This window comes from Gilbertella persicaria, assembly GCF_025201335.1.
Source record: "Gilbertella persicaria strain CBS 190.32 chromosome Unknown B0P05scaffold_30, whole genome shotgun sequence".
NCBI lineage: Eukaryota > Fungi > Mucoromycota > Mucoromycetes > Mucorales > Choanephoraceae > Gilbertella > Gilbertella persicaria.
In genome coordinates, this window is record NW_026251991.1 from 280,477 (window position 1) to 307,070 (window position 26,594).

At 36.5% G+C, this 26,594-nt stretch overlaps 18 protein-coding genes across 18 annotated transcripts; 13 read left to right on the forward strand and 5 right to left on the reverse strand.

Annotated features, from left to right (window-relative positions):
- Window positions 1-12: 12 nt before the first annotated feature.
- Window positions 13-1,755, reverse strand: B0P05DRAFT_549469 (Oxidoreductase, molybdopterin-binding domain-containing protein). The gene is made up of 11 exons (XM_051579140.1): window positions 1,435-1,755; window positions 1,380-1,385; window positions 1,290-1,334; window positions 1,102-1,239; window positions 1,009-1,058; window positions 931-964; window positions 714-878; window positions 519-666; window positions 447-473; window positions 245-391; window positions 13-194 (listed from the first exon to the last, which is right to left on the reverse strand). Exons 1-11 carry the CDS (start codon window positions 1,717-1,719, stop codon window positions 82-84), a joined length of 1,158 nt encoding a protein of 385 aa, XP_051433106.1. The 5' UTR covers window positions 1,720-1,755; the 3' UTR covers window positions 13-81.
- A 167-nt stretch (window positions 1,756-1,922) lies between these two features.
- On the reverse strand, window positions 1,923-3,228 carry B0P05DRAFT_473747 (uncharacterized protein; the record flags this gene model as incomplete). The annotated part of the gene is made up of 7 exons (XM_051574750.1): window positions 1,923-2,017; window positions 2,069-2,129; window positions 2,199-2,224; window positions 2,306-2,447; window positions 2,497-2,714; window positions 2,759-3,068; window positions 3,127-3,228. The coding sequence occupies 7 exons, from the start codon at window positions 3,226-3,228 to the stop codon at window positions 1,923-1,925; spliced, it is 954 nt and encodes a 317-aa protein (XP_051433107.1).
- Window positions 3,229-4,362: 1,134 nt separating this feature from the next.
- Window positions 4,363-5,845, forward strand: B0P05DRAFT_598220 (WD40-repeat-containing domain protein). The gene is made up of 2 exons (XM_051583172.1): window positions 4,363-4,586; window positions 4,633-5,845. Exons 1-2 carry the CDS (start codon window positions 4,367-4,369, stop codon window positions 5,835-5,837), a joined length of 1,425 nt encoding a protein of 474 aa, XP_051433108.1. The 5' UTR covers window positions 4,363-4,366; the 3' UTR covers window positions 5,838-5,845.
- On the reverse strand, window positions 5,846-7,189 carry B0P05DRAFT_639055 (uncharacterized protein). Its single transcript, XM_051583702.1, has 2 exons — window positions 7,092-7,189; window positions 5,846-7,028 (listed from the first exon to the last, which is right to left on the reverse strand). Exons 1-2 carry the CDS (start codon window positions 7,159-7,161, stop codon window positions 5,851-5,853), a joined length of 1,248 nt encoding a protein of 415 aa, XP_051433109.1. The 5' UTR covers window positions 7,162-7,189; the 3' UTR covers window positions 5,846-5,850.
- Window positions 7,190-7,376: 187 nt separating this feature from the next.
- On the forward strand, window positions 7,377-8,447 carry B0P05DRAFT_178833 (uncharacterized protein). Its single transcript, XM_051573154.1, has 4 exons — window positions 7,377-7,591; window positions 7,656-8,021; window positions 8,064-8,130; window positions 8,195-8,447. The coding sequence occupies exons 2-4, from the start codon at window positions 7,756-7,758 to the stop codon at window positions 8,324-8,326; spliced, it is 465 nt and encodes a 154-aa protein (XP_051433110.1). The 5' UTR covers window positions 7,377-7,591; window positions 7,656-7,755; the 3' UTR covers window positions 8,327-8,447.
- A 91-nt stretch (window positions 8,448-8,538) lies between these two features.
- On the forward strand, window positions 8,539-9,715 carry B0P05DRAFT_549486 (uncharacterized protein). Its single transcript, XM_051579141.1, has 4 exons — window positions 8,539-9,023; window positions 9,082-9,146; window positions 9,194-9,393; window positions 9,443-9,715. Exons 1-4 carry the CDS (start codon window positions 8,558-8,560, stop codon window positions 9,564-9,566), a joined length of 855 nt encoding a protein of 284 aa, XP_051433111.1. The 5' UTR covers window positions 8,539-8,557; the 3' UTR covers window positions 9,567-9,715.
- On the reverse strand, window positions 9,587-10,439 carry B0P05DRAFT_573168 (aminotransferase; the record flags this gene model as incomplete). Its single annotated transcript, XM_051581489.1, has 4 exons — window positions 9,587-9,634; window positions 9,672-10,133; window positions 10,189-10,343; window positions 10,388-10,439. 4 exons carry the CDS (start codon window positions 10,437-10,439, stop codon window positions 9,587-9,589), a joined length of 717 nt encoding a protein of 238 aa, XP_051433112.1.
- Window positions 10,440-10,494: 55 nt separating this feature from the next.
- On the forward strand, window positions 10,495-11,669 carry B0P05DRAFT_549496 (PQ loop repeat-domain-containing protein). Its single transcript, XM_051579142.1, has 8 exons — window positions 10,495-10,554; window positions 10,604-10,668; window positions 10,708-10,814; window positions 10,856-10,971; window positions 11,017-11,250; window positions 11,296-11,376; window positions 11,428-11,441; window positions 11,484-11,669. The coding sequence occupies exons 1-8, from the start codon at window positions 10,516-10,518 to the stop codon at window positions 11,611-11,613; spliced, it is 786 nt and encodes a 261-aa protein (XP_051433113.1). The 5' UTR covers window positions 10,495-10,515; the 3' UTR covers window positions 11,614-11,669.
- Window positions 11,670-11,671: 2 nt separating this feature from the next.
- Window positions 11,672-12,883, forward strand: B0P05DRAFT_549497 (Alpha/Beta hydrolase protein). The gene is made up of 3 exons (XM_051579143.1): window positions 11,672-11,958; window positions 12,024-12,137; window positions 12,186-12,883. Exons 1-3 carry the CDS (start codon window positions 11,706-11,708, stop codon window positions 12,797-12,799), a joined length of 981 nt encoding a protein of 326 aa, XP_051433114.1. The 5' UTR covers window positions 11,672-11,705; the 3' UTR covers window positions 12,800-12,883.
- B0P05DRAFT_549500 (uncharacterized protein) lies at window positions 12,884-14,207 on the forward strand (the record flags this gene model as incomplete). The annotated part of the gene is made up of 2 exons (XM_051579144.1): window positions 12,884-13,279; window positions 13,323-14,207. 2 exons carry the CDS (start codon window positions 12,884-12,886, stop codon window positions 14,142-14,144), a joined length of 1,218 nt encoding a protein of 405 aa, XP_051433115.1. The 3' UTR covers window positions 14,145-14,207.
- Window positions 14,208-14,532: 325 nt separating this feature from the next.
- On the forward strand, window positions 14,533-16,174 carry B0P05DRAFT_580353 (mono-functional DNA-alkylating methyl methanesulfonate N-term-domain-containing protein; the record flags this gene model as incomplete). The annotated part of the gene is made up of 8 exons (XM_051582013.1): window positions 14,533-14,694; window positions 14,896-14,961; window positions 15,007-15,107; window positions 15,155-15,255; window positions 15,293-15,357; window positions 15,403-15,499; window positions 15,612-15,805; window positions 15,851-16,174. 8 exons carry the CDS (start codon window positions 14,533-14,535, stop codon window positions 16,172-16,174), a joined length of 1,110 nt encoding a protein of 369 aa, XP_051433116.1.
- Window positions 16,175-16,932: 758 nt separating this feature from the next.
- B0P05DRAFT_473866 (uncharacterized protein) lies at window positions 16,933-17,559 on the forward strand (the record flags this gene model as incomplete). Its single annotated transcript, XM_051574755.1, has 2 exons — window positions 16,933-17,376; window positions 17,431-17,559. Coding segments are annotated over 2 exons (573 nt in total), but the record flags the coding sequence as incomplete, so codon positions are not given.
- On the forward strand, window positions 17,238-19,256 carry B0P05DRAFT_178741 (uncharacterized protein). Its single transcript, XM_051573153.1, has 6 exons — window positions 17,238-17,376; window positions 17,431-17,540; window positions 17,584-17,959; window positions 18,008-18,217; window positions 18,264-18,919; window positions 18,968-19,256. The coding sequence occupies exons 3-5, from the start codon at window positions 17,673-17,675 to the stop codon at window positions 18,913-18,915; spliced, it is 1,149 nt and encodes a 382-aa protein (XP_051433118.1). The 5' UTR covers window positions 17,238-17,376; window positions 17,431-17,540; window positions 17,584-17,672; the 3' UTR covers window positions 18,916-18,919; window positions 18,968-19,256.
- B0P05DRAFT_549504 (ribose 5-phosphate isomerase A-domain-containing protein) lies at window positions 18,869-19,795 on the reverse strand. Its single transcript, XM_051579145.1, has 4 exons — window positions 19,553-19,795; window positions 19,358-19,494; window positions 19,281-19,315; window positions 18,869-19,236 (listed from the first exon to the last, which is right to left on the reverse strand). Exons 1-4 carry the CDS (start codon window positions 19,732-19,734, stop codon window positions 18,922-18,924), a joined length of 669 nt encoding a protein of 222 aa, XP_051433119.1. The 5' UTR covers window positions 19,735-19,795; the 3' UTR covers window positions 18,869-18,921.
- Window positions 19,796-19,930: 135 nt separating this feature from the next.
- On the forward strand, window positions 19,931-22,341 carry B0P05DRAFT_549508 (uncharacterized protein). The gene is made up of 5 exons (XM_051579146.1): window positions 19,931-20,046; window positions 20,102-20,195; window positions 20,244-21,437; window positions 21,483-22,247; window positions 22,298-22,341. Exons 1-4 carry the CDS (start codon window positions 19,966-19,968, stop codon window positions 22,130-22,132), a joined length of 2,019 nt encoding a protein of 672 aa, XP_051433120.1. The 5' UTR covers window positions 19,931-19,965; the 3' UTR covers window positions 22,133-22,247; window positions 22,298-22,341.
- Window positions 22,342-22,956: 615 nt separating this feature from the next.
- Window positions 22,957-23,109, forward strand: B0P05DRAFT_473718 (uncharacterized protein; the record flags this gene model as incomplete). The annotated part of the gene is made up of 1 exon (XM_051574748.1): window positions 22,957-23,109. A coding segment is annotated over one exon (153 nt), but the record flags the coding sequence as incomplete, so codon positions are not given.
- Window positions 23,110-23,568: 459 nt separating this feature from the next.
- B0P05DRAFT_549516 (major facilitator superfamily domain-containing protein) lies at window positions 23,569-25,655 on the forward strand. The gene is made up of 4 exons (XM_051579147.1): window positions 23,569-23,890; window positions 23,942-24,089; window positions 24,145-24,146; window positions 24,216-25,655. The coding sequence occupies exons 1-4, from the start codon at window positions 23,791-23,793 to the stop codon at window positions 25,337-25,339; spliced, it is 1,374 nt and encodes a 457-aa protein (XP_051433122.1). The 5' UTR covers window positions 23,569-23,790; the 3' UTR covers window positions 25,340-25,655.
- Window positions 25,656-25,848: 193 nt separating this feature from the next.
- On the forward strand, window positions 25,849-26,247 carry B0P05DRAFT_454671 (uncharacterized protein; the record flags this gene model as incomplete). The annotated part of the gene is made up of 1 exon (XM_051573928.1): window positions 25,849-26,247. A coding segment is annotated over one exon (399 nt), but the record flags the coding sequence as incomplete, so codon positions are not given.
- Between the last annotated feature and the right edge of the window lie 347 nt (window positions 26,248-26,594).

A 26,594-nucleotide genomic window follows, 5' to 3' on the forward strand; every position in this document is an offset into this window, starting at 1 on the left:
TAATTCTTTTTACACAATAAAAAATAGCGTATTTTAATTAGACACATTTCATACATATATATATATATATATATTATTTACTTAGATATTAGACATCTCAAGTGTATTTGGCTCTACTGTTCTCCAAGAATTATTCATAACACCACGATAATTCCAAACAGGATACTCTTGCTGAACATTACCAGAAGAGTCCACTTAAAAAAACCAATAAATACTCGCCAACAGACACAATCCTGTACGTTACCTGCTCTACTGACAATTCTTACATTTCTCTTTGTGGTCACAGTAGCTGTCCACAAACACCAACCCCATACTCTACAGTTATTATGCTCAGCTGCTGGTTGATGAAGTTGAGCTGTTATCCATGTTCTTCCGTCATCACCAGAGACATCTATCCTTATTTAGCGCTTTTCTATATATATATATATATATCAAGCAACACTTACCAACTCGCTGAATACTTCTACCTCCTCCTATAAACATACAAGTTAGAGTCGTCGTATTCAATATATAATTACCTGATAATGCATAGCCTTGCACTATTTGGTTTTGATTACCACCTGAATGTATACCATCTGCAGGGTTGCACACATAGGATTGAACATTGTATTCGCCAATAGAAGGTACTTTGCACCAATACTCATTAGCTTGATCTTCATTAGAGATCTATTTTAAACTGTTGTTATACACCTAACAAGTTATGTTTTACTTGCATTTTCAGGTAATATCTTGTAGTCTCTGCGTTGATAAAACGACATGGATTCATAGTCTTGAATTGTAATGGACTTGAGATATTTTACAGAGCGACCACCAATATAGCCTGGAACAACAACTCGAATAGGAAATCCATGATCACGCGATAAGGTTTGATAGTTCATCTGTTATTCTCAACTTAAGAAACCTGTATCTATGAAACTTGTCTCTATATACCTCATAAGCCAACAAGACGTCTCCAAACTCATCCCTAAAACAAAATAAGTACAAAAAGCTCCTGAAAGAATGACTTACAATGCTTTTGACAAAGGAACAGAAGAACCATAACACTTGTCTTCTTCACACTTGAAAAAAAAATAAGCACAAAGTAGTACAACTTCATCTTACCTGTTCTACAGATTCAAATGACACATGAAGCTGTGTCAAGTTCTTTATTTTTGTTGTTACACCAACGGTAGCCAATACATCCCGTAAACGGCATCCACTGTAGATCGCATTGCCTAAAGCACACGGGCCCCAGATTACCTATAGAGAACGTATTCATTGTTTGTTTTGTTTTGTATGAAATTACATACGCCTTTGGTATGTTTTACTTTATGTAAACCATCTCTTCTGTTTCCCTATAACAATGGTTATCAACCCACTTTCAGCCCAACAATACGTACTGCACACTAAATAGATAAATTAAGTATCACTATTCTTATCAACTTTATACTTTACTTGCATAGCCATCATGACTGAGTGTTTCTCATAATTCTCTTTCAACTCTTTCATGGAGAATAAAGTAGGTGTCTTACATCCAATACCCTGAACAAGAATGGTGTGCTCTTGTTCTTTGATATCAGGTAATGGACCATGGTTACGACAAAAAAAATATTTTTCTGGTGTAATGTAATTCTTTACTAAATCAATGGGTGCTGGTTCAGCATTGTATGGAGCATCTTTGCGAACAATTAATGCTAAGCTATCATGCTTAGGGTCTTTGCTATAATCCAGTTGAGACATGCTTAGAAAAAAAAAGAAAAGGAAAAAGGAAAAAAAGTGCCTGAGATTTATGCTTCAAAGTTTCCCACGAAAATGAATGCAAAGAGAGCATCACAGGACTTATCACTGCTATCATTATTATTATTACTATTATTGTTATTATTTTGAAAAAAAATAGGAGAGATGTAATGAGACAGTTGATAAGATGGGTAAGGAGACAACAATTATTCAATGGACCATCTTCTATTTGAACTTGCTTTCTCTATGCCTAAGGGTGCCATTGAATGAGCTGAAGAAGCAGAAGCTGTGGCATGTGATACTAAATAGAAAAATGTATGAATTAAATAATTCTTACTCGACTCAAACTTACTGTGATTCATAAGGCCAAGATTAAAGTTCCTTAGACAAATAATACCAATAGGTACAGAAGCCTAATAGTAGAGAAAAAAAAGATATTAAAATCTATATATATATATATATATATATGTAATTAATCTTACCAAAATTAAGACCATGTCTACGCATACTATTTAAATGGCAAGTTAATGTGATTTAAATGAATAAAGTTTAGTATGTGAGGAAGGAGTTTCAAAAGGAGTAAACTTACAGAAAAAACTCAAGAAGGCCCTTGAGCCTAAAAACCTAGCAGGGTCTTGAGCGATTTGGACAAGCATGTAAATATAGTAGCCCATACTTGCACCACACAAGACTAGAAAAATGTACATGTGAACCTTCTTTTCTCGACTCAACTAAACATATATGAATTAGATACAATATGCAGAGACAAGACAAACTTACACCCCAATAGGCTGAGAAAAGCATAGTGATTGAAATGACACAACTAAGGATGATATGTTCAATCAGTTCTTTCACAATAGAAGACTCTGTTCCATTAGAAGAAGCATCTGGCCACCAAGCAACAATCAACAAAGCAAGATATTGTATTGAGAAGCCAAGAAAAAAGAAAAAATCAAACTTGAGCAACATCATAAAGATTTGATACATTTTATAACGATCTACACAAATATCAGTTTATTGTATAATAAAAGGTTACATTTACCTCGCATAGCTAAATCAGCACCGATCTTTTTATAAATGTGCCAACCAAATTCCAAGTAGAGCTTGTATGCTAAAAATACAAATACAACTGTGCTGATCACCATCACACACATTTGTGTGATTTCGGCCCACATTGACAAATGGTAAGCATTGCCAAGATAACTGAGGGCAAGTTTAATACCAGATGAAGATGTACTCGAATTTTCATCAACAAGTGTGGATGATTGATGAAATTGAATGATAGAATAAGCACTCATGCCTATTTCGAAAGCGACCAGCGCAATGAGTTGAATTGTATTACGTTGATAGATCTAAAATAAACTTTTTTTAGTAAAATAATAATATGATCTTTTTTCTTCTTAGGCTTACAGCATCCACCACAAGTATCACTGTAAAAAGTTGTGCAATAATAAACAGGATGAAATAAACCAAAAGTGATCTTGCATTGGCATAAGATGTAGACAAAGACATTATTTCTGACTGTGACAAATTGAGTGTGCTAATCATGTTGATTTCATTCGAGTGAAAGGCAAAAATGATGGCCTCGAATACAATAGCCAGTAGTGCCTGTAACGTGATTGCACAAAAAATGGCTCTCGTCCACCGTGACTCACCAAACTAGATTGAACAAAAAAATTAGGTTGCAGTTCCAAAGATTTTTAAACTTACAACTCGAGAGATAATCCACATTCTCTTTTTCTAATAGGTATCGTTCTAATAATAATTTAGATGAAAGGAGGGGGGAGGGTTATGAATTGATGGCTTACAAATGGTATAATATATATATTAAAGTAAAGAAAAAAAGAAAAACATAAAATATACAAGAAAACAAAAGAAAAAGGAAAAAGAGAAAAAAAATAAAAAAACCAAGAAAGTTATATATATTTTCACCCAAAAAAGATAGAAGGAAAAAAAAGAGGGGAGAGGGAATGATAATAATAGAAGAATTAAGCGTAAAACACAGAGAGTGAAGGGGGAAACTTTCTTGGGGGTCAATAAAACACTGTATTAATCATGAAGCACAATGTAACTCAGTGTGTTTAATACAGGAGTGTTTAAAGGACCGAAGATTGTCCTGTATCACTTTTTGGGATGATTTATTGACTTTTTTGATTATGTCGTTCGTGGAAGTTTATTTAAAGAATTAAAAGGTATATTTAGATACTATTGGTTTTCTTGAAATAGTTTTGCTGGTCTTTACTCAGATAATAACGAGCTAGTCTTTCATTTGCTTATTTTCTAAAAGAATACGGTAGTCAAGAAGGCGACTATTTACTGCGTTTCATTAAGAGTAATTGACAGGTTAAGAGATTTACTATCCTATCTCCTTGACTAATTGATAACAAATACAATTATTTGCTTATTACAAAGGCACAGGCAAATTGAGTTCTTTAAAATAACTTGTTTCAATTATGTCCACAAACACACTTGCCCTGGGAAGACACTGTATGTTAACGACATTTGAGCTTCTACTTTTTTCTTTGAGAACAAAGAAAGACATTCATTGTTTGCACATCATTTTACATGAATGCAAGTTTTGACTTCAACTGAGTTCAAATAGAAAGGCTTTGCAGCGCGTCTAAACGTTTGTTTTTTTTTTTCTTTCTTTATGATGAATACACAATACCTCAAGCGATACCCTCAAGAGACGCACATGGATAATATCAAACAAATCCTTGCTGCTTCTCTAACACACGAAGAGCGTATGGAAATTATTCGTTATTTACAAAACTGTGGTTCTTTAGATATTATTGGAAGACTTCCTATCCACTTAAGCGCCAGAATACTTTCTTATTCGACGCCTTTTGAGCTATGCAAGTTAAGACTAGGTAAACATAGGTTATAATATGTTTTGTGCTAATAAATGTGTGCTAGTGTCTAGGCTATGGAGCAAAGTCTGCACGCACGATATAATATGGAGACGGTTTTGTGTCGAATACAAAATGATAGACAACGATAGCACGGTCTCCTATACCGACCAGTCCCTTTATTATAGCTTGTTTCGACGTTCAATGACAATGACAAAAACATGGAAAACACTCGACTGTAAACGTGTTGAAATGCGGTATCATACAGGCCCTGTACTCTGTATGCTTATAGCTCATGTCACGCGCATCTTTACTGGCGATATTGACGGTAAAATACACGTATGGGATACGCAGAGTCAGAAACACTGCTTTATACAGGCACATAAAAGCCATGTATCATGCTTAGTTGACAATGGACAAATGATTGCATCCGGTTCTGCTGATACGACAATTCAGATCCATCATCTGATCAATTTGACACACGCAGCCCAATTAGTTGGCCATGAAGGACCCGTAACAGCACTCGCGTATACCAACAATTACGAAGAGCATATATTGATCAGTGGGTCAATCGATCGCACCATTCGATTATGGGACACACGACACGGTACTTGTCTTCGCATCTTACACGGTCAAGAAAACACAATCAATTCCATTGTGTATTGTCCGCGATTTTCACTTCGATTCTGTCAATCAGAGCAAGAAACAAGAACAGTACAGACAAACAAAGCAGGCTATATTGTCTCAAGTTCAAGCGATCAAAGTGTGTTTGTATGGGATCTAAAGACGTCTTTGGTCAACGATATTCCAGAAGTCATTGGATCGATTATGGACACCAATGGTCCTGTGTCAGCCATGGCTGTGTATGATGAGTTTTTGGGAGAAGAAGCGGAAGAACAGACGATAAATGAATACACAGTTGCAAGAAGACCTATCCATATTCCAACATTTGTTGCTTATGCGGGACAGGCAGACACGGGTATCTCAATTTTTTCTTTACCTGGTTTAGAGAAAACTTATGTAGAAGCACCTAATGTACATCGTGGTACTATTTGGTCTATATCAGCTGCCACTATTCATTCAAAACTTATTACAACATCAGGCGATAGAACAGCCATTATGTGGGATCTTAAATCAACCAAAAGAAGTCTAACATTAGGAGGGTTTGATAGTGCAGTTGTGTCTTCTGCTGTTTCTCCTCAAGAGGAGTTCCTGTGCTTTGGAACAGAAAAAGGCTGTATCGTCTTGTTTGATTTACAAGAATTCAGATAAAAAAAAACTATGTTTATTGTTCATGATTGTCTTTTTTCCTACAGTTTTCTTCCCATAATGCAATTTCATCTTTCCCTAAACGACGCAAGGGATCAGCGAGTACTTCTGCTCGTGACACAAGAGGTAAGCCTATAGCATCCTGCATAGGAATATATTGATCTTCAGGTAGATCTAATGGACTTACAAAAGAAGATGCATAGGATGTTTGTAAGACTTGATTAGTTTCTATCTTGAGTGGTTTCTCTTTTTTGAATGGGAGCATAGGGTTCTTTTTAGCATCTTCTGAAGATTTGAACATTCTTGCAAGTTGATGGCTTAACTTTTGTACAGATAGACTTGATGGGCCTTTTTTGTTATTATACATGATATCTTCTTTAAATGAGTTTTGTTCGTCTTCGTCTTCTTCTTCGTCTTGATTGTTTTCTAAATGGACGGCGATTTGCACAGGTGATTGACAACTTGTAGGTGTCTTGAGGAATTTTTGTAATGGGTAAGTTAAGACAGTTGGATCATGCGCAGGATCTGTAGCTGAGGATGTTGTGCCTATATTTGTCTCTAGTTCCGGTGAACCACCAAACATAGGGCCATACATCGAATTACGCAAATGATGCGTTGTTAAAACAAGTTCATGATCCTCTGTCACGTCTGTTTCGACTGCTGGTTCTGTTATTGCTTCAATTACAATGGGCTTCACTGAGCTATGATCTTGTTCCACTGATTTCTTCCATGGAACCATCTCTACACTCGGTAAATTTTGCTCTTTAGAGACAATACCATTCTCTCTATCGTACTGTTGCTCGAGATCAGACATGCCATTAGCACTATTCCTTGTTGATGTGTTTTTCCAGACAAAGAGACCCACTGCAATACCTGCTACTACCAAGACACCACACGTGCTTAATACTGCTGTTTCTACACGACTCAAACCCGTATTGTCTTCTGTAATTCCATCAGAGCCTGAATCCATGTCACCGCTATAGTCATCTTGAATAGCGGGCTCTGTATGTACAGGCTTTGGAGGTGAATTGGGCCGAGAATCAGCTACTTTTGCTTCATGAAAATTAGACATGGTTTCATAAGAAGCCGCTTCAATTAAAGTCTTGAGTGCCTCATCTATAGAGAAAGTGCTTGTGCTAGCGGAAGCACTACTGTATATATCTTCTCGACATTCTGGATCTTTTGGATCACAATCTTTTTTTTTTTTTTTTTTTTTTTGTTTTTAATGCATGGAATCAACAAGTTGATGTAGCATACCTTTTCTTGCTTGAACGCATTGAAGTATGTAAAAGCAGAGCAGGAAAAACGAAATCCGTGATGAAAGCATTGTGTTTAAACAAAAGAGAAAAGGGGAGAGATAGAGATAGAGGATAGGTGAACTCGGAAAGAAAACAAATGCATTATGATTTGAACCTGCTCGGAAGTATTTGACAGTTTGTACCGAAAACGACTTGAACCTTATATTTGCATTATAGCCAATCACGCAGAAAAAATATCATAATTTTTGAAATCAAAAAAAAATAAAAATTATATGCTTTCCATCCTTGAACAAGATCCCCAAAGCATAATACCGTAAACCGTGTAGAATGAAAACCCAGGATATTTATTAAGAAAAAATGATATTTAATGTAGCCACTATTTGCAACAATTACAGCTTAGTATTGGTCAGTCATATTGTGTAGTAGTATAAATGTAATGATTTGAAGCAATTATGCAATTAACAAGATAGCGGTTTTCAAATGCTTCCTCGCATCTGTGTCAGTGTTCTACATAAACCACTCAATATATGTTACTAATTTATTTCTCTGCTCTTCTTTATAGCCTAATGTAAACACCATGCTCTGCTCTGCTTAATTTCAAAAATTTTATTTTTTTTCCAATCACAACACATGTGGAAATATTTTCTTTCTTTTTCTTTACCATGCCAGACATTCAACCATTAGTACAAGATCAAAAGCAACATTTGACTAGCTTAAAAGAAAGATTAATAAAATACAAACTAAAGAACGAACTTGTTGTAAGTCAAACAAGATCACTTGCAAACGACTTATTGTTTTCTCATATAGACACAAAGAGAAGCAGAAGAAGAAGCCCGGTTATTACAAAAAGAGCGACTGGAAGAACAAGAGCAGAGTCGTTTAGAAACAGAAAGAAAACATTTATTGGAAGAATTACAACGAGTCTCAGGTATGTTCTTGATCGTATAGAACAAATAGCTTATTTTTTTAGCTCCTTTGCAACCATCTTCTTATATGCTACCACCTCAACAACACTTTTTTATACAGCAACAACAACAGCAACAACTACAGCAGCACCAGCAACAGCAGCAGCAACTATTTCAACAACAACAACAGCAACAGCAACAGCAACAGCAACAGCAACAGCAACAGCAGCAGCAACAGCAACAGCAACAACTTTTTACTTCTCATGCATTTGGTTATCCAACTATCACTGAAAAAGAAGCCATTGATTGGCTGAAGAACGGATTTTAACGATATACCCTCCCTTCTTAATGAATAAAAAAACACTATCATAGTGTAAACACCTTGTAACTGAGAATTCTACTAGAAAAATACATACATAAAGTCGATGCTTGTCAAAAACCATTACTTTTTGTCTAATGATAGGCTCACTAACGTCATGATGGAATGGTACCTGAAAATGAGATATCAAGTCACGCAATTCATTTGGCTTAATTTAGATAATGTTTTTCTTCTTTTACCATGGCAGATCAAAACGATAAAAAACGACCTATTGAACTTACGGATACTCAAAACAAGAAGCAGAAGAAAGAAGCAACCATTCCTATCTTGCGAGGCAGATTCAAAAACAAATGGCTCACTAAGCACTCTCATTTGTTAAAACGTTCAGACGATGCTAATGGATTACTCGTGTCATGCAGTGTCAATGCTGAAACGCGCGCACTTGGTCAAGTGTCCAATTGTCTTGAGCATTATATTAAAACTCTCTTTCCTAATCATGAATCGACTTGGACGCGATTTGAAGGAAAACTCGATATTGATCAACTTGATTTTGAAGACGAACAAGACCAAGAATGGTCAGGAGAAACGAAAGTAGAACAGCGTAAAGACAAAAAGTTTCAAGCCATCGATGCTGCTTGTGGTGGTCTTGTGTTTTATCGTTTCAGAATCAATGTCAAGCCTACTGAATTTGTCACTCAGTTGTTTGGTAAAGGAGGACATATATATATGTATATACATAAGCTAAAATATGAATGCTTGACTAGATTACTTGAAGCAATTGCCAGACAAGGAGCGCGAACAAGAACTGAATAAACTTAGACATTGTGCAGTAAGTAAATCACTATCATAGAGTGTCACTTACTATGGTTGATATAGAGATGGATTCCTTTAGACTATATTTGTCCTGCTGTTACAGAACGTATTGCCAGTTGCTTTGAAAGAGTGAAAAAGGACCATTTTCCTACAAAAGAAACAGACGAGACAGTGGCTATTATTACTGAAATTCGAAACAATATCATGATCAATAAACAAGAAATCATTCAGACGATTGCACCCCTTATTCCTTCAACATACAAGTAAGGCGGTACATGCACTGATAGCATAGACTCATATTTCTTTTATTAGGATCGATTTAAAGAAACCAACGTATGTGATATTTGTCACTGTATTTAAAAGTGCTTGTGGAATCACTGTGCTTAAGGACTATTATGAAAGAAAGAAATACAACCTTCTCTCATACTGTCAATAGTGTCACTCGATATGCTTTCCTCACTGAATTAAAGCAAAGGATGGGGAGTCCTTCCTATAAAAAGAATGCTTTAGAAATACATAAAAATAACCCTATTGTATTTACCTCTTGTGCTTGTATCAAGTCATCTACTGTCATGACTTGCTCCTGTAAGCCTTGTTTGATTAAAAATGAACGAAAAACACCAGATAATAAGCCACATGAAATAGGTGGTGTCTTGTAAACATAGCCATTTGTACTAGGATATCCAATAGCCAAATTAGCAATACTTGTTTCAGTAATCTGGTTTTGTTTGTTATACAACACAACATCAAAGGGTTCTTGATCAACAGGATGATATGAGCATTGAGTTCTTGCTCTTGCTTGTTCATACACGACACGATGTGTTGTCTTATGCAAAATGAAGGGATCATCAGTAGACACATCAAAAGGCTGAATGTCTAATATAATTGAAAAAGAAGGGTTTGCTTTTGCTGCTTGATCAAGAGAATGATAAAAAACAGAACAAGTAGGTAAGGATGTACTTTCAACAGTAACACTTGATGATGTGTCTATCAACAATCGAACCTAGGAAATGCAATTATAAGTGCAATTGCTTTGAGAGCAGTCGATGAGTACCTACACGTTGATAGCCTTGATTGTAAGATACTTTTTGTTCAAGTTGATCAAGAATGTATTGAGATGAAGGTGCATTAGGAAACAAAGAGGCATCTAATTGTCGAAAGTCATCAATAGCATGTTGCAGTCTGTTGAGATGTTCTTGTATTAAATAAAAGCCTAGTTATGTCTATGAGCATTATGATGATCAATCATGTGTTTACCTTGATCAGGTGTGAATAAGATGGTTTCGAGTAAACTAAAGTGTGTGTCCATGATCAAAGAAGAAATGATTGGCTTAGATAGAGCACGCAATACATACTGCATTTATACACACTTTTTCTTTATTCATATGAGTATAGGCTCAACGATTAGTAGTTTGATTGGATGGGTAAGTTGTTTGTCCTTCATGAAAAAAGAATCCAACACATGAACAATAGTGTTACTTTGTTGCTTGGTCTTTTAGTTTTTATCCTCAAACTATTCTCAACTGGAAAAGAAAAAGGTTTGTTGCAAACGTGTTCTTTTTCCTTAACGTTACAAGTGTACAAGGGCTTTCTATAGATTTCCTCTGTTATAATGTCTATGGTTTTCTCTGTTATTGGATCTATAACATGTCCTTCTTTTTCAGTCATGAAATACAAGACGAATGTAAGCACAAACAATGTATTCAGATTCTAATGTCTTTAAAGATAAACAAAGAAATCCTGAATCGAATGGTAGTCTTGTTCGATTCAATGATGTTGTGTTTGCTATGCATGCATTTCTGGTATCTTCTTTTACTTTAATGCAGACATTTTACTATAAAGTAAGATAAGCAAGAAGCATAACAGAATCATTGACTGCTGATTAGAGAGATAATGATCAAACAGTATCATCTGTAGCCAAATATTTTTTTGTTGTTACAGGTATAGGTATCATTGGCTTCTTGTTTGTGATCAGCATAAACAAAGCATGGTGGATTGATCTTTTGTACTATCTGAGTTTTATTAAAATGGCTGTCAGTCTGATCAAATACATGCCTCAAGTCTGGATTAACTACAAGCGTAAATCAACCGTTGGCTGGAGTATTCATAACATTTTACTGGTAAATGATGAGTATGGAAAACAAAATCTAATTACTGTTCAATAGGATTTCACAGGTGGAGTCTTGTCCATCTCGCAGTTATTTTTGGATGCAAGTTTAAATGGTGATTGGAGTGGTGTTTCTGGAGTAAGTATAGAAATGACATGTTCTGTATTTGACTCACACTTTATATGACAGAATCCAGTGAAATTGTAAGTATATTTCGTTTATTGATTGGACTCACATTATGTTAGTGGTCTTGGATTACAGTCAATTGTATTTGATGTAGTATTTATGATGCAACACTATATTCTATACCGAGAAAACAACGATAAGTCAGATGAAGAAGAAACTAGACAGCTTATGGATGAAGAACAAGAATGAAGAGTTACACAGAATTCATTTTAAAAATAAACTTGTTTCCATCATTTTCTTTTTCAGCTTTTCTTTTTCCCTTTTTTTATTTTTGTTTTCTTATGTCTTTGTTTGCACGCTTTAAGCGTTGGGTATTAGTTTGGGCACTGACAGTTGCTTTTACGTTTCCTAAAGCTTATTATCCACGACAAATCATTAATTATCTTTCCTTCTTTTTATTCCGTGCACGTTCAAGTTGGATTCATAAAGCAGAAGGCTATGGTTATTGGATAGCAGAAGACTTGAAAGGCGCCAAAAGAGAAGCCATGTCAGATAGAATTTCGGAAGCAGATGTTGTTTTATTATGGATACCGGGTATGGGCTTTGTTTCTTTTATTGTTATTATTATTATTATTTGTGGCTGACATATTGCCTATAAGGTGGCGGGTTTCGATTTGATTTAGGCAAGTTATATACGCCTACTTTTGCCAGTTGGATTCGAGCATTAGAAGCAGACAAGGGTATCAAAAGCATGATCTTTGTAGCAGATTATCGTAAGTGACATAAATTAGGTTGATATATTCCTCTAATGTATGGTTTAGAGCACGGCCCTGAGCATTTGTTTCCTGCTCCTATCAAAGACATCGCTAAAACATACCATTGGCTGATTAAGAACATGAACATTGAACCCAGAAAAATCATACTTGGTGCCGACGACGCAGGCGTTGCTATTGCACTCGACACACTACTTCATAAGATTCCTAGTGAACAACGTCCAGCTGGGCTGATTTGTGCTTCTCCTTACACTGGTTTAGAAGCAGGTGGTGAGTCATGGCGTGCTAATCTCGGTGATGATATTCTGACAGAAAAGGCAATTGAGCGTATGGAACAGTGTTATATGGGTCCAGAAGACTCTGAATATGAAGATGATGTGCCTCCCTTTAGATACCTTCGTCATGACATTGACTTGGCTTCGTTTCTTCCTCGTCGGTTACTTGTCTTGTTGGGTGGTAAGGAAGTCTTGTTGGATGAGGGAGGTATATTGGCCTCAAGAGCTCGCAGTTCGGGTGTACAAGTTATGATGGTACAAGAACCTACAGGTGTGCATCTTTGGTCTATGTTTCCTGATATCATGATTCAGGATGCAACTGCACGTCAAGCTGTCATGGACAGATTGGTTGAGTTTGTGGTAGGCACAGTACCTGTCAAAAGATAGTCACCTATTTCGAATTTACTGTAGTCACATTACCTTGCATAAAAGAAAAATAAAATTCTTTTTTTTTTTTATTTATTTTGAACCATGTTGCGACACTATTTGACTCGATTCAACAATAATGCACTCAGATATGGACGTCAACTTCAGTTGAGAACATTTGCTTCTAAAAATCCATCTCAGTGGAGAAAAACCGATCATGACACTAAAAAGCAACCTCAAATATCAACACCAGGTCGTCGTTATATTGAAGTAGATTCTCCTTTAGCAAAAGCCAATCGATATACCTATGTTAAGCCTGATGACCCCTTTTATGCCTCCGAGAAAGTGACTCGTATATTGAGTATGGGCACTGTAGATGACGCAGCAGATTATGTGAAAGCACTTCCTATCTATTTACAATCCACAGTGGTATGGAACCAATTACTCGGTTATTGCGCCAGACATGGTAGAGCCAATTATGCTGAAAATTATTATGTCCAAGTAAGTCTCGATGGCATTCTGCCAAAGGCTCATGTATGTCTAGATGCGGAAAAGAGGATTCGAGCCCAATGAACGTACATTTACACATATGCTTACAGCTTATGCCAAAAGCAATTCACCACAAGCCGTTGAACAAGCAGAATCCTGGATACAAAAAATGAAAGACTTTAATTTACAACCCTCAACCATTCATATCAATAACCTTATGCGTGTCTATAATAATAATCAACTAGCCAAGAAAACCATAGAGACACTAAAGCGTATTTCTGTGGATACCATGACCATTCCTGATGCTGTAACATATACAATTGCACTACAAGCATGTCCTCAACTGCCACACGGTATAGATTCTATCAATTACATTTGGAGAGATGTAATGTTTCGTTTAGAAAAGAAAAGTCGACAACCTACTTCTCTATTAGCACAAAAAGCTCAAAAAATTGCAGTTTCTTCAGAGCCCACAGTCGCTACTAGTGCTCGAGATGCTGACTTGGCAATCGATGATTCATTGGTCGTTGCTCTTCTTAATGCTACTGCTCAATCAGCACATAGACAAGATGATATCATTGTAGTATTGACTACCCTTGACCGTCTTTATTCTTTATGTCCACCAGAAGCAGATCAAATAATGCGGAAATACCATGTCGATCGAAAAACTGGGTTTGGATTCCCACTTTCTGTCAAAGTATTAGATGCTATTTTACGATTCTCAGGCAGAGTCAAACAATACAAACTTGGACAAGTATATTATCAATTAGCACTGCAGCAATATCCCCGCTTAAAACCAGACAAGTACTGTCTTAGTGCTATTAACTGGATTGATAAACAAGTAAAGCCTCGTCCTTCGTTTCATAAAAGAAAATAGAATAAAAATGCATGGTTGACAAGGGGAGTTTAAACCTTCAAACCTGCCGCTGTTACAGATTTTTTCTTTCTGTTTCTCTTGAAAGCATGTTTGCTTACTATAGATCCTCTAGTTACAGTACAATTATCCAACGTATTCTTCGAGGATCGATCGCCAGCTCAGATCCTTCTGATGTTGTTCTTGTCCAGGTATAAACACATGCATGATCAATGCAATAGTTAATCATGTTTAGGGAAATGCTTTAGCATGGCTGAGTATAGGCTCTGTCTCCGAGAATAACCCTGTTTTACTTTCAGAGCAGTTGGAACAGTCTACATTTGGCATAATCAATGACGCGCAATTAATGCCATGTCACTTTGATGATCAACCATTGCCTCAATTACTCAATATGGACTATGAGGATGTTACTTACGCTAAAAGGGTCAGACAACATTCGACTATTGAAGGACAGGATATTATTGTTGCATTATCTGAATATGGAAAACTGGTTTTCATGACAATTATAGCGGATTTAGATCAAAATATCAAACGATTCGAGACAGTATCCGAGGTAAAAAAAAAAAAAAATGTCAATACGAGAATGGTCCATTGATAAAGAATAGGTTCGCCTTGCAAGTCCAGGCTTAGAATACACTAAACTAGGAAAGAAGCTAGCCATTGATCCACAGTAAGATTTGAAACTTGATGCATAGTAATCATAAGTTTGCTGATATCATTCAGTGGAAGAGCCATTGCCGTAGCTTCTTTTCAGGACACATTTGATATCTTCATTATGAGTAAATCCATGTCTAGAATTTATTTTGATCCAATTATTGGTGTAAGTCTTGATTTGACTAATGGGTATGCTTATTTTGTTGCATAGCGGGGTTCTGAGATAGAAGAAGGCATTATTTGGCATATGGAATTCTTGCATACAGAAACAGATACCATGGATCGTATCTTGCTTGTTCTTGTCATTTACAAGTAAGTAAAAAAAAAGGGGGTTTGAGCGAATACTTAATGTGACATAGTGATGTAGAACGCCTATGTCGACTAGTGATCTATGCTATTGATGCTTCTGATCCACAGCATGTTATAATAGACAAAGTCAGTAGATTGCCTCTGGAAAAAAGTAAGTACAGAGAGTCAAGGTGATGCCTAATGTTTAGATACCCCTTTGCCTTTATTATTGATACCATTAAAATTTCAACCTGAATCCTTTATGCTTGTTACTGTAATACTGTATAGTGAATCCGCAATATATCTAACATGATTATAGGAACAACAAGTATGTTTATTAACAGCAGATGACCTTGCGTGTGGCAATGTATTATATCCTACAAGCATTATTCCAAGACAGTTTGGTAGTATTGAATGTAAGCGTAGTTGAGTCGATTCCAAATTTTTATTTATGCTGTATAGGTCCCCTTTTTACTGCCTATACACCGCATTTGGATTCCTTGGAGGATTATATCTATCTGGGCTCAGCTGAAGGATGTCTATTTAAACTTGAGATCAACGTAACAGGAGAACTTGTATGGCATCCTATTGAATCAGCCAGCCCAATTGGTCAATCTATGTGTATGCTTGGAACTATTGATATGCTGGGACAGAAGAATGATCAAGTAACAGCAGATATCGTTTTATGTGCTGGTGAAAGTGCTGATAGTTTAGTTTTAGCAGTAAGTTGTCACCCTGTTTGAAAGGAAGAATACTCATTTGCTTAGATACCTCATGAACAATCTGATTCCATAATACGACATATAACCATTCAAACACTCATTAACCGTGCTCCATTGACTGATGTTCAGGTAGCAGATAATTACCGAGATCACCAAGATGCCTTAATTGCATGCTCAGGGCAAGATGAACATGGTGCTTTAAGTATCGTCACCTCTGGTATTGAAACAACTATGTTGAGCTCTTCAGATAAAGCAGAATGGAAAGGTGTTTCGGGATCATGGAGTATCATGCAGAATTCAACAAGGCCTTTGTATTTAGTTACTTCGTCTATGCTAGATACTCGCTTGTTGAGTGCAAAAGGTATATAGTCTATCATGTCATACTTATTGTATTTACTGTTTTCGTAGATGGACAAATCAAAGACATTACTTTTAGTTCCAATATCAAACCTGATACAGAAACACTGTATGTGTCTTCTTTTACTATCGAGCATAAATCGTTTGTGCTTCAAGTGTATCCTCAGGGATTAATTGTCTTTTGCATTCAAGAGAAAGGTAATTCAAACACATATAGGCTTTGGCTGAAGGACTATATAGACACAACATGTTTTCATTGGAGCCCAATGGATGACATAGACTTTAGTATTCAATTTGCAACTTCATGGCAGGTTCATGATGGCACGAGTGTTGCTTTGTGCATTGCATCTAAAGACATATTCAAAATTCAAATTGTAAATATTGCAAATGACACTGATTTAGACGGGTGAGAACAATAGGTGACACGCTAGCATATTGATCTTAAAAACCTCTTTTAAGTGCTTGCACTTTTGTCGTAGATCAGATAGGCAGTAAATTACTTCGAACATGTCCTAGTTACATTGGTTATTTTGATATCAAGTAAGTGAATGATTATGGCTACTGTTCATTCATGATGTTTTTTGTAGATCAAACAACAAACCTCGCTCAGTCTTGGTCGTAGGTACATTTAGCCCATCACTTTTGTTCTTTTCAGTAGATGAACGATCATTATTACAAATCATTCAAGAAGTTGATTTATGTAAGCTTATTATTCTAAGTAGTTCATGCGTGCTTAATCTTTTCTGCAAGCTTCTTTTTCTTCCAAAGAATTTACTGTAGTGAATTCAGCAACCTTACTTGAATCTTCAGTGCTCAGGCAACCATTGTACTTCATAACAGGGCTACGACAAGGGGATCTCTTTAGCTTCAAAATCAACCATGATCCTTTAGACGAAGCTATTGTGGTCAAACAACCTTATTCACATAACATTGGATCAAGAGCAGTCAAACTGTTGTGTGGTCACAGTGGTGTTTATGCTCTCTGTGAGCAATTATGGCGACTGACATGTTCAATTAAGGATCGCATTCAATTGGAGCAAGTGTTATTGCCTAAATTTGACCGATTTATGAATACGATTGCTCCTTTGGATTGTGATGTGCCTTTGCTTTGGAATACGGGCGAATCCTTTGCTGTTTTTGCAGATGACAGACTTTATTTGTTTCAATTGAGTCTTGAAAGCAAGATCAATACCAACAAAATTTATCTTGGCCAAGTAAGAAAACCAATTTAAAAAAAAAAATGTTGGTATAACTCGTATCTTTGTTAGACGCCAAAAAAAGTTTTATATGATAAGACATTGAATTACATCATTACTGTCACGACAGCTATGGACTCTGGCAAGCGTAAAAATTTCATGCGATTGATTGATCCTTCCAAGTATGTTAGCATATCATGAAATCTATGTCTAATGCATATGCAGTGGTCAACCATTGTCCAATAGTCAATTGCTATGGACTGATACAGGTTATGGGCAAAGCGAAGTTGTCTATTCAATAGCAGGTAAAGAATATGCATCTTTTTTTTTACAAGCTCATCAAATGTCTTGTAGAATGGTCATTGAAAAACAACAATAAACTCTACAAATATCTTTGTATTGGGATTGGTCATCCTGAAGAAGAATCTCGGTTTTCCAAATCAAGTAGAACATGGTACCCGAAAAAGGAGACAGGCACCATGATATTATTTCGATTGAAAGCAAAGCGCAGTACATCTTCAGGTTCATTTATGCTCAAACAAGTTTGGACGCAAGAGAAATTACCTGGTAGCGTGTATAGTGTTTGTCCTCATTCTGCAGGGTAAAGTATACTACAATAAGACATGTTAAAGCTGACACATGTATACAGTCTATTGTTTTCTGCAGGTGCCCATTTGTATTTATACAGATTAGATACTTCTACTGGAAAACTGATAGAAGTTGCACACAAGTTGCTTCATTCTACGATTACTTCTATTCATGGTGATGGCGAGCGTATTTGTGTCACTTGTCACAATGATGAGTCTATCTCATTCTATCGATTTGATTCTGATACCAGCACGTTGCATTTTTTGAAGAGGTAAGCTGTATTATTTGAGTTTTTAAGAGACTAATACATAATATAGCGATGTAGCATCCCGTAGTGTACATCATTCACTTGTGATAGACAGTCGACTTGCTGTAGGCGTCAGCTATTCAGGCGGTATGGTTGCGCTTTATGATGATCCTAGTTCTATACATGAAAAAAGACTGGAATGTCTGTTTTCATTCCATTATTCGGATGTTCTTGTTGGTCCCAGTTTAGCTTTGTTAGGCTCACACAATGATTTGTTTTATACAAATCAATCAACACCTCATATTTTGCCTTGGTCGCTTGACTTGGGAAAATCCAATACCACCAAACCCATTGTTGCTTGTACTGTATCAGGTGGCATGTTGCATGTCTATCGTATCAGTTCTCCACTTTACAATCTATTTTGTGTACTTCAAGATTTGCTGCTTGATTTTGAACCTACTAGACCATTATTAGGCTCAGTTGAAGACTTCAAACATTGGTATTGTCAGTTATCGGGAGGTGAGAAATCAACTATTCATGGTGACTTGGTTGAATCCTTTTTACGGTTGTCTTTCGATGAACAATTGAGACTGATTAGCCAAGATGATAGTCAGATCAAGCCTGCATTGATGCATGTCTTGACTTATTTTTTTAAAGAAGAAGTCTGTGTAGACCAAGTGATTATGTTTATTAAGAACATACTATCTTATTTTGCGAAATAAAAAGGTTTATACGCTTATAATTTCTCCGTCTTCTTGATCTAAACTACCATAGTACACTGTGTCTGCCATATGGCAAAAGAGTCCGACATCAAACACACCTGTCAAGCATTTGATTTCCTTATAGAGCAAATCAGGATCTTGAATAGGTCCAAAATCGCAATCCAACAGGAGATTGCCGTTGTCTGTTACTACAGGTCCCGCTTTGTCGGTAGGTGATGCCATACGAAGTTGAATTTTTGCTGTAGGAAATAAGCGTTCGAGCTGGTAATGGATAGAAGAAAGCGCTATTGGAACAACTTCGACAGGCACACCTCGTTTCCACTATATAAAAGAATGAGTAGTTGGCAAATCATGAATAGCATTACTTGTGTCCCAAGCTGTGAAGACTTTTTTCGTGCATCTACGAGCGTATAAATTGTGTGGATGTTTTATGTCTACTTACCAGCAACCAACACAAATCTATGGGAAGCTTGTGCTATCAATCTTTCTTGAAATAAACAAGCGCCACCACCTTTGATTGCATTTAAGTTTGGATCTACTTCATCTGCTCCATCCACTGTGATATCAATGTAAGGATATCTAAACATATGATATTGAATGAATGAATGAAGAGAGAAAACATATGTATGATCCTTACTGCTCAATGGATCCCAGGTTGAGTTTGTGTCTCAATATCAACTCCCGTGTTTGGAAACTAGTAGGAATACAAACAGCAGTGCGTCCCAAAGGTGATCCTGCTAGTCTTTCTATAGCATAAACAATTGTTGAACCTGAACCAACCCCAATAATAGAGGGATTTGCCTGAATAATATCATTCATAGCAGCAATGCCTGCCCATTTTTTCCCTCTCTCAGCAGCTGTAGAAAACAATCGTTTAAACATCAAAATGCAAACAAAACCCCCTTCCTTTCTCGCATAAAGTTACTATCTCACATGAATAGGACTGTTTTTTCGTGACAGTGATTGTGGTTTGAGTTTATATTTTTTTTTCCTTTTTCTCTCACTCTCTCTCTTTCAAAAAAAAACCCCCCCTTTCTTTCTTTTCCATATATGCGTTGTTATACTTGTGGTGAAAGTAAAATCGAATCCGATGGGCCTTCTGGTACCAGTTACTGTGTGAACTGTGGTACAGTAAGTAAAACTACTTTTTTGTTTATGTTAATGGATATCTGACTTGCTTTTATAGGTTTTGGAAGAAAATACCATTGTCGCTGAAGTAACATTTGGAGAAACCTCTGGCGGTAAAGCCATTCTTCAGGGTTCATTTGCAGGAGAATCAGGTAAATAAACATCAATTCTATCTCAAGGCATTTACACTTTACTGATAGGTCGTATTTCTGGTGGTGGTATGTTTGGACGAGGCAGAGGTAGAGAAGGACAAGAACAATCGATTGAAAACGGCCGTCTTAAAATATCCAGCTTAGCACATGCTACTCGATTACCTGAACGTTACAGAGAAGCAGCACAGCGCTATTATAATTTAGCTGTCGTCAATCGCTTCACCCGTGGTCGTCGTAGTGAGCATGTTGCTGCTGTCTGTCTATATGCTGTCTGCAGAACAGAAAAAAGCTCTCACATGTTGATCGATTTTTCCGATATTCTACAAGTTAATGTTTTTACGCTGGGTGCTACATTTCTCAAATTTTGTCGAGTCTTGAATTTAAGTTTACCCCATGTAGACCCTTCTTTGTACATTTCCCGTTTTGCTGTTGCTTTGGATTTTGGTGATTATACACAAAGAGTAGCTCAGGATGCTGTTCGTATTGCACAACGTATGGATCGTGATTGGATCACAAGCGGTCGTCGACCTGCTGGTATTTGTGGTGCTTGTTTGTTGATTGCAGCGCGTATGAATGGGTTCAGAAGAACAACTCGCGAAATGATTTACGTTGTCAAAGTGGCTGATGTAACTATTCAGAAGCGTCTTCAAGAATTCAATCAGACTGAATCAGCACAGTTGTCAGTTCGTGATTTCAGAACAATTTGGTTAGAAAGTCGTGCAGATCCTCCATCTTTTCAAAAGAGTAGAAAAGCAGAAATAGAAGCAGGGAAGGAGAATGAGTCCGATACAGAGACACGAAAGCGAAGAAGAGTCGAGCCAGAATTTACTGAAGAGGAAGTAGAACAACGATTGGTTCAGCAACAGATTGCAGATAGTTTGAATGATCAAGTAAAGAGTCTTGTCGATGTAGACGTAAATCTTACAGCAGAAGCTTCTATCAAAGGAAAGGAAAAGGCAGATGAAGATCCAGATGCAACACAAGTAGTAGAAGAGGAAGAACAAGAAGACACACAAGCTACTTTGGTGAATGACGAAAGCTATATACCCTACAAAAATGCTGATTATGATGCCTTATCTACAGAAGAAAAGATCAAATTGTCAGCCATTGCAAAAGCCAAAGTGGCACACGAAGAACAAAGTTTGTTAAATCCTGAATTAGAGAAAGATGCACAAGATATTGTAGACGAAATGGAAAACTGGCTTGAGAACGGCTCAGTATTAAAGGCAGCAGAACAATTAGGTAAATATTAAACTTTGGTCAATAGACATTTGACCCTTTGTTTAGAAAAAGACAAAAATGCAGAAGAAGAAGAAGCTGAAGAAGAAGCAAGTCTGTCTGATGTAGATTGTGAAGAAATTGAGGCTATGATTTTAACTCAAGAAGAAGTTGCTCTCAAGACAAAGATTTGGTATAATGCCAATAAGGAATATCTTGAAGAAATGGCAGTGAAACGTATGATTGATAAGGAAAAGGGTATACCAACCAGTCGTAAAAACAGACACAAAAAGAAAAAGATGCAGCCTGCTTCAACACCTGCTGAAGCTGCTAAACAACTATTGATCAACAAAAAGCTCTCGAAAAAAATCAATCAAGCAGTGTTTGATGATATGTTCGAATCACCTGAATCAATAGCCAAACTCAAAGCAAGAGACGCCATTGAAAAGATGACAGGCAAATCTATACCAACAGGCCCAGTTGACTATGAAGTAGTTGAAGAATCGGGTGATGTTAATACTACAGGCAAAAAGACAGAGAAAGACACAGCAAATGGTAGTGCACCTGCTGCGGATGAAGATGCGGATGAAGATGAAGACGAAATGGATTCTGATGATATGGCAGATGATGAGCGTTTCTTGCGTGATGCAAGAGCAAACTACGCTTTTGATGATGATGCAGCTGAAGACTATGGAGACGACTATGGGGACGATTATTAGAGTTTTGACCTCATTTATACACACGCATTCACACATATATATATTCTTTAATATACACTGTAAAATAGTAATAGCATTAAATAAACAGCGAAAGTAAAGTTTATTTTAAACACAAGTATGTATTTTACTCTGAAGAAGCAAGACATTTAATATGTGTATTTAAAGGGTAATACTAGGCGCACACGGCTTTCTATTTTAGGTCATTACCCCCACTTAAATATACCGTACACACAAAATTTCTGCATTTTGTGGGTATGAATAAAATTGTTGTGAGATCCTTGGGTTACTGAGAACTGGAGAGTATTACGTGTGATTGATAGCAATAGTAAGGTCTTCAGCATTCATGTGAGTAAAACACATGTTTCTCATTTATTAGTTTCGTTTTGCAAAAGTGGTATAAGTGCTTTTTGATTAGCTCCTCATTTGAAGTTAGTATATAGTCGACATTTTGCATTTTGAGGTCTTTGTCCTTATGCCTATATTTAACCAAAGCTATAATTATATTAAATATACTTAGTGAGTATTTATATTATTATCCAATCTTTGAATACACTATATTCAGAAATTTTGAGATATTTCTATCTGATTCCTTCTAGTTGTATGATCATCTCTCAAGCGATTGCTTATGGAGTTATTTTTTTAGCTAAGAATAAGAAATGAATGACAACATGTATATATATATTATATCAAGAGAGTGTACTTGGGTTAGGTGATATTGGATTTTCTTTTTTCAGTGTAGTAATGTCCTATAATCTTCCGAAATAATGTGTTCAATATCATTGTCACTGCTAATGACGAGCCAATGATACAATCGTCTTAGCTGATGGCATCTTGGATGGTTGCCATATAGCTGCCCCTTTCCTTGCCCTTTACATCCTCATCGAGTTTTTAGCAAAACTAATGCTATTGATTGTCTGCAAGTTCAGAGCAGGCTTCAGACGCTTTTAGCAATTGATGATTCCTACCCTTTTTACTGAACAAGCTCTCCCAGAAAATATTGTTTCATAAATCTACACGCTAGCCAGCCGTATGTTCTATTCTTTATCTCACTCGTTCCTCTTTTCCTTACTATCTTTTTGTCTTTAATTCCTTTTACTCTTACATTAAACTGATTAGGACAATTTATCTTTCGAGAGTTGTATACTTAATGGTCATCAACTATATGTAGAGAACTACTACAGGTGCGTCTTTTAAATAAAAACATTTAATCGTACAACCATTTGTTTGGTTCTTCGAGTTTTTTTTTTTTTTTTTTAGTCCTAATGTAAAATGAAAGCGCCCAGCAGGAGCAGTAGTCTTTAAGCCAAATACTTCTACCGTACAAAAGAAAGGCTAAACAATTGACATTTGACACTATAGTATAAAAACGAATTATCAATGTGACACTAGTACTCGCTGCGGTCCGTCCCGAAATCTTAAATGCTTTCATTGGTTTGCTGGAGTACAACTAAACTATAAAAAAGAAATTTTTCTTTTATTCCCTGAGCTCCTTCTGTCTTTTTTTCTCAAGAGAGATCAAATTAGCTTTTCTGGGCATTGATCATCCAAGTACCAAAGACAAGAATCCAAAAGCTCTTTGAATACCCCGTAGGTTATTTTTCCTTTTTTAATATTTTAAGGACTATACATCAAAAGTCCATCTTTTTGTGTTAAAGAATATGACAAACGAACGTGCTATTACTTTAGATCGCTCTAATGAAAAGGCTCTCGCTGACCTAAAAATCATTGAAAATGAGTCTCGATCTGATATTACTGAAGGTAAGATTTGGTTAAGAAAAATCAAAATAACTGAAATATTCTATCTATTAGTAGTAAATGATCATCAAGAGGTTTCTAAAAAAGAAATTGGCTTGCCGCCTTTAGATCATGAAGAAGAACATGATGGCGGCTATGGTTGGTTTGTCATATTGGGTGCATTCTTTGTCCAAGTAACCAGTTTTGGCACAATTACTAGTTGGTATGTATCTATATTCATTTGATTTATTCTAACAGCTCTCTTTTTTTGGATATAGGGGTAAGAAAGCGCTTATGTCAAGCCAAGATAAAGCAAGATGATTTGGATCACTAACTACTATATGGATAGGTGTTATGCAAGACTACTATGAACAACATTTATTCAATAATACTCCTAATGCTGCCTTAAACCTTAGCTTTGTTGGCACTATTGCTATGGTTTGCATGAACTCTGCTAGTCCTATCGTTCAAATATGCGTTTCTGTCTTTGGCATTCGTGCTGTCTTGATTACTGGCACCCTTTTTATTGGTATTGGTCTAGAAATGGCTGGATTCGCTACACAAATTTGGCACCTGTATCTCACTCAAGGGGTTGTTTTTGGTATCGGTGCTTCTTGTATCTATGTGGCTATTATGGGTGTTGCCCCTCAGTGGTTTACAAAACGTAGAGGACTAGCTCTTGGATTAGTTGCTAGTGGCTCTGGTATTGGCGGTCTAATCATTCCCTTCGTCATGACTCCTGTGAATCAAAGACTTGGTCCTGGCTGGACATACCGTATTCTTGGTTTTGTTTGCTTATTTTGTGACATTCTTGCCTGCATTACTGTAAGACAGCGTATTCCTTCTACCAAAGCTAGAAAAAGGCTTTCTCAAATCATTGACTTCTCCGTATTCAAGAATGCTAATTTCGTCTTGTTTACTATTGCATCTAATATCGGTTTATTTGGTTACTTTATTCCATATTTCTTCTTACCCTCTTATGCTACTTACATTGGTCTTTCAGACACAGAAGGCTCTGCTCTTGTCGCAGTTAGTGCTGCTGGTAACTTTATTGGCCGTATCATCTGTGGTTTCCTTGCTGATCGCTTTGGTAAAGTCAACACAAATTTGCTTTTTACCTTTATCTCTTCTTTGAGTTGCTTGCTTATTTGGACATTCTCTAGTTCATACGGTAGCCTTATGGCATTTTCTGTAGTGTTTGGTCTTACAAGCGGTTCTTTCTTTGCTTTGATTTCTCCTCTTACAGCTTATATTCTTGGTCCTGAGCTCTTTCCTTCTGGCTTATCTCTTCTTCTTTTATCTAATGTAATTCCTGTTTTTGGCTCTAACATTGCTAGTGCCGTTGAATCAGGTGTTGATGCTAGTCCATTCTTTAGCTACAAGATGTTTGCTGGTGTCGCTTATTTAGTTGGTGCATTCGTTCTCCTTATCCTTAAGTTGAAACTTAACCGCAATCCATTTGCAAAAGTCTAAACTGGATCTTTGATCAAAATAGTAATAAAATCTCAACATACTTTTTTTAGCAAGGCAAAAATTCGTTTTGTTATTTGAGCTATTTAACTTGTGGTTGAAGTAACATTTTGTAAACTACAACTAGGCTATCTATTGCCAAACTAGTGTCAACATATATGACTTGAAATATGATGCTCTGTAAATATATAGAATAAATTGCTTTAACAAGAACTATCTCACAAAAAAAAATTAAGTTGATAAATGCTATCAAAAAGATCAACAAGCTTATAATAACCAAGAGAAGGAAGTCAGACGTCATAATTTACACAACCTATTCAGATATCTCTCTGTTTAGCTTTATTTCGAGAATGAATTTACTATGTATGTAGAGCGAAATAGTAAAAAAAAAAAAAAAAAAAAAAAAAAAAAAAAAAGTGTTGACATGTTTCAAACCTTGGCAAAAGTGGATTTAAATTAGTATTCTCATGTCAAAAGCTGAACTGAACAAGACCCTTAACCATTTTGCAATGGTAATCAACGTTGATATTTCTGGAATTACTCTCATGAAAGAAAAAGTATTGAAACCAGCATTGATCAATACCCTTAAACGCTTTGGCGATATTTTAAACATTGTTATTTCCAAGTGCGCTGACTCCGATTGGTTCACTGGTCGCGGTTTTGCTACACTTAATGGGGATAAACTAAAAGAAGCAACGTATGCAGCTGAGCTCACTCCTCAAGTGGAACTTGTAGGTTTTCCAGGAGTATTACTAAACATCGTTTGGTCTCAAATGAAGCCTATCTGCACTGACTGTCATACGGGCGAACACATCAAATTTGACTGGCCCAAAAGAGTCAGAGAACCATGCATCCACTGCAAGAATCCTAACCACTTGCAAGCCAGATGCCCTACGGCACCTTGGAATTGTGACCCCAAAATAAACAAAACAGGAAGAATGTCCAAAAGTGGAAAATCTGGACCTGAAGAGGAGTCAGATATGACAGCTGGCTCTAAAAGTAACAATGCTGCAGGAATTAGACGAGAAATCAATTTGCTCGAACTACTCAAGAATGATCCAAAGCCGCAGGCAGTAGAAAGTGAAGCGACTGTTATGGAAGAAGTAGTAGATTTGAAGAACAGAAGCGTAATGATGAGTAGATGTGCCAGCGAACCAAGTCAGCCTATGAAGGAAGCTGTTCTCACCAAGTCAGTTTCTACACCAAGGAGCTCCAGAAGTCACCAAACCAAAAAGCTAGATGATATTATCACCCGCAG

Excerpts from the sequence above, each read along its gene's own strand:
- B0P05DRAFT_549469 (XM_051579140.1), bottom strand. The coding sequence starts at position 1,719 with ATGTCTCAACTGGATTATAGCAAAGACCCTAAGCATGATAGCTTAGCA. Across the intron at positions 879-930 it reads ACGTCTTGTTGGCTTATGAG|ATGAACTATCAAACCTTATC; the intron begins GTATATAGAGAC and ends TGAGAATAACAG. Across the intron at positions 667-713 it reads ACAAGATATTACCTGAAAAT|ATCTCTAATGAAGATCAAGC; the intron begins GCAAGTAAAACA and ends AGTTTAAAATAG.
- B0P05DRAFT_598220 (XM_051583172.1), top strand. The coding sequence starts at position 4,367 with ATGATGAATACACAATACCTCAAGCGATACCCTCAAGAGACGCACATG. Across the intron at positions 4,587-4,632 it reads GCTATGCAAGTTAAGACTAG|TGTCTAGGCTATGGAGCAAA; the intron begins GTAAACATAGGT and ends AATGTGTGCTAG.
- B0P05DRAFT_639055 (XM_051583702.1), bottom strand. The coding sequence starts at position 7,161 with ATGCTTTCATCACGGATTTCGTTTTTCCTGCTCTGCTTTTACATACTT. Across the intron at positions 7,029-7,091 it reads ATGCGTTCAAGCAAGAAAAG|ATTGTGATCCAAAAGATCCA; the intron begins GTATGCTACATC and ends AAAAAAAAAAAG.
- B0P05DRAFT_178833 (XM_051573154.1), top strand. The coding sequence starts at position 7,756 with ATGCCAGACATTCAACCATTAGTACAAGATCAAAAGCAACATTTGACT. Across the intron at positions 8,022-8,063 it reads AGAATTACAACGAGTCTCAG|CTCCTTTGCAACCATCTTCT; the intron begins GTATGTTCTTGA and ends TTATTTTTTTAG. Across the intron at positions 8,131-8,194 it reads TTTATACAGCAACAACAACA|CAACAGCAACAGCAACAGCA; the intron begins GCAACAACTACA and ends CAACAGCAACAG.
- B0P05DRAFT_549486 (XM_051579141.1), top strand. The coding sequence starts at position 8,558 with ATGGCAGATCAAAACGATAAAAAACGACCTATTGAACTTACGGATACT. Across the intron at positions 9,147-9,193 it reads ATAAACTTAGACATTGTGCA|AGATGGATTCCTTTAGACTA; the intron begins GTAAGTAAATCA and ends TGGTTGATATAG. Across the intron at positions 9,394-9,442 it reads CTTATTCCTTCAACATACAA|GATCGATTTAAAGAAACCAA; the intron begins GTAAGGCGGTAC and ends TTCTTTTATTAG.
- B0P05DRAFT_549496 (XM_051579142.1), top strand. The coding sequence starts at position 10,516 with ATGAGTATAGGCTCAACGATTAGTAGTTTGATTGGATGG. Across the intron at positions 10,669-10,707 it reads CTCAACTGGAAAAGAAAAAG|TGTACAAGGGCTTTCTATAG; the intron begins GTTTGTTGCAAA and ends TAACGTTACAAG. Across the intron at positions 10,815-10,855 it reads TCATGAAATACAAGACGAAT|ATAAACAAAGAAATCCTGAA; the intron begins GTAAGCACAAAC and ends ATGTCTTTAAAG.
- B0P05DRAFT_549497 (XM_051579143.1), top strand. The coding sequence starts at position 11,706 with ATGTCTTTGTTTGCACGCTTTAAGCGTTGGGTATTAGTTTGGGCACTG. Across the intron at positions 11,959-12,023 it reads TGTTTTATTATGGATACCGG|GTGGCGGGTTTCGATTTGAT; the intron begins GTATGGGCTTTG and ends ATTGCCTATAAG. Across the intron at positions 12,138-12,185 it reads GATCTTTGTAGCAGATTATC|AGCACGGCCCTGAGCATTTG; the intron begins GTAAGTGACATA and ends TGTATGGTTTAG.
- B0P05DRAFT_178741 (XM_051573153.1), top strand. The coding sequence starts at position 17,673 with ATGCATCTTTTTTTTTACAAGCTCATCAAATGTCTTGTAGAATGGTCA. Across the intron at positions 17,960-18,007 it reads GTTTGTCCTCATTCTGCAGG|TCTATTGTTTTCTGCAGGTG; the intron begins GTAAAGTATACT and ends ACATGTATACAG. Across the intron at positions 18,218-18,263 it reads ACGTTGCATTTTTTGAAGAG|CGATGTAGCATCCCGTAGTG; the intron begins GTAAGCTGTATT and ends TACATAATATAG.
- B0P05DRAFT_549504 (XM_051579145.1), bottom strand. The coding sequence starts at position 19,734 with ATGAATGATATTATTCAGGCAAATCCCTCTATTATTGGGGTTGGTTCA. Across the intron at positions 19,495-19,552 it reads AACCTGGGATCCATTGAGCA|ATATCCTTACATTGATATCA; the intron begins GTAAGGATCATA and ends TCATATGTTTAG. Across the intron at positions 19,237-19,280 it reads CTTCACAGCTTGGGACACAA|TGGAAACGAGGTGTGCCTGT; the intron begins GTAATGCTATTC and ends TCTTTTATATAG.
- B0P05DRAFT_549508 (XM_051579146.1), top strand. The coding sequence starts at position 19,966 with ATGCGTTGTTATACTTGTGGTGAAAGTAAAATCGAATCCGATGGGCCT. Across the intron at positions 20,196-20,243 it reads TTCATTTGCAGGAGAATCAG|GTCGTATTTCTGGTGGTGGT; the intron begins GTAAATAAACAT and ends CTTTACTGATAG. Across the intron at positions 21,438-21,482 it reads AAAGGCAGCAGAACAATTAG|AAAAAGACAAAAATGCAGAA; the intron begins GTAAATATTAAA and ends CCCTTTGTTTAG.
- B0P05DRAFT_549516 (XM_051579147.1), top strand. The coding sequence starts at position 23,791 with ATGACAAACGAACGTGCTATTACTTTAGATCGCTCTAATGAAAAGGCT. Across the intron at positions 23,891-23,941 it reads TCGATCTGATATTACTGAAG|TAGTAAATGATCATCAAGAG; the intron begins GTAAGATTTGGT and ends TCTATCTATTAG.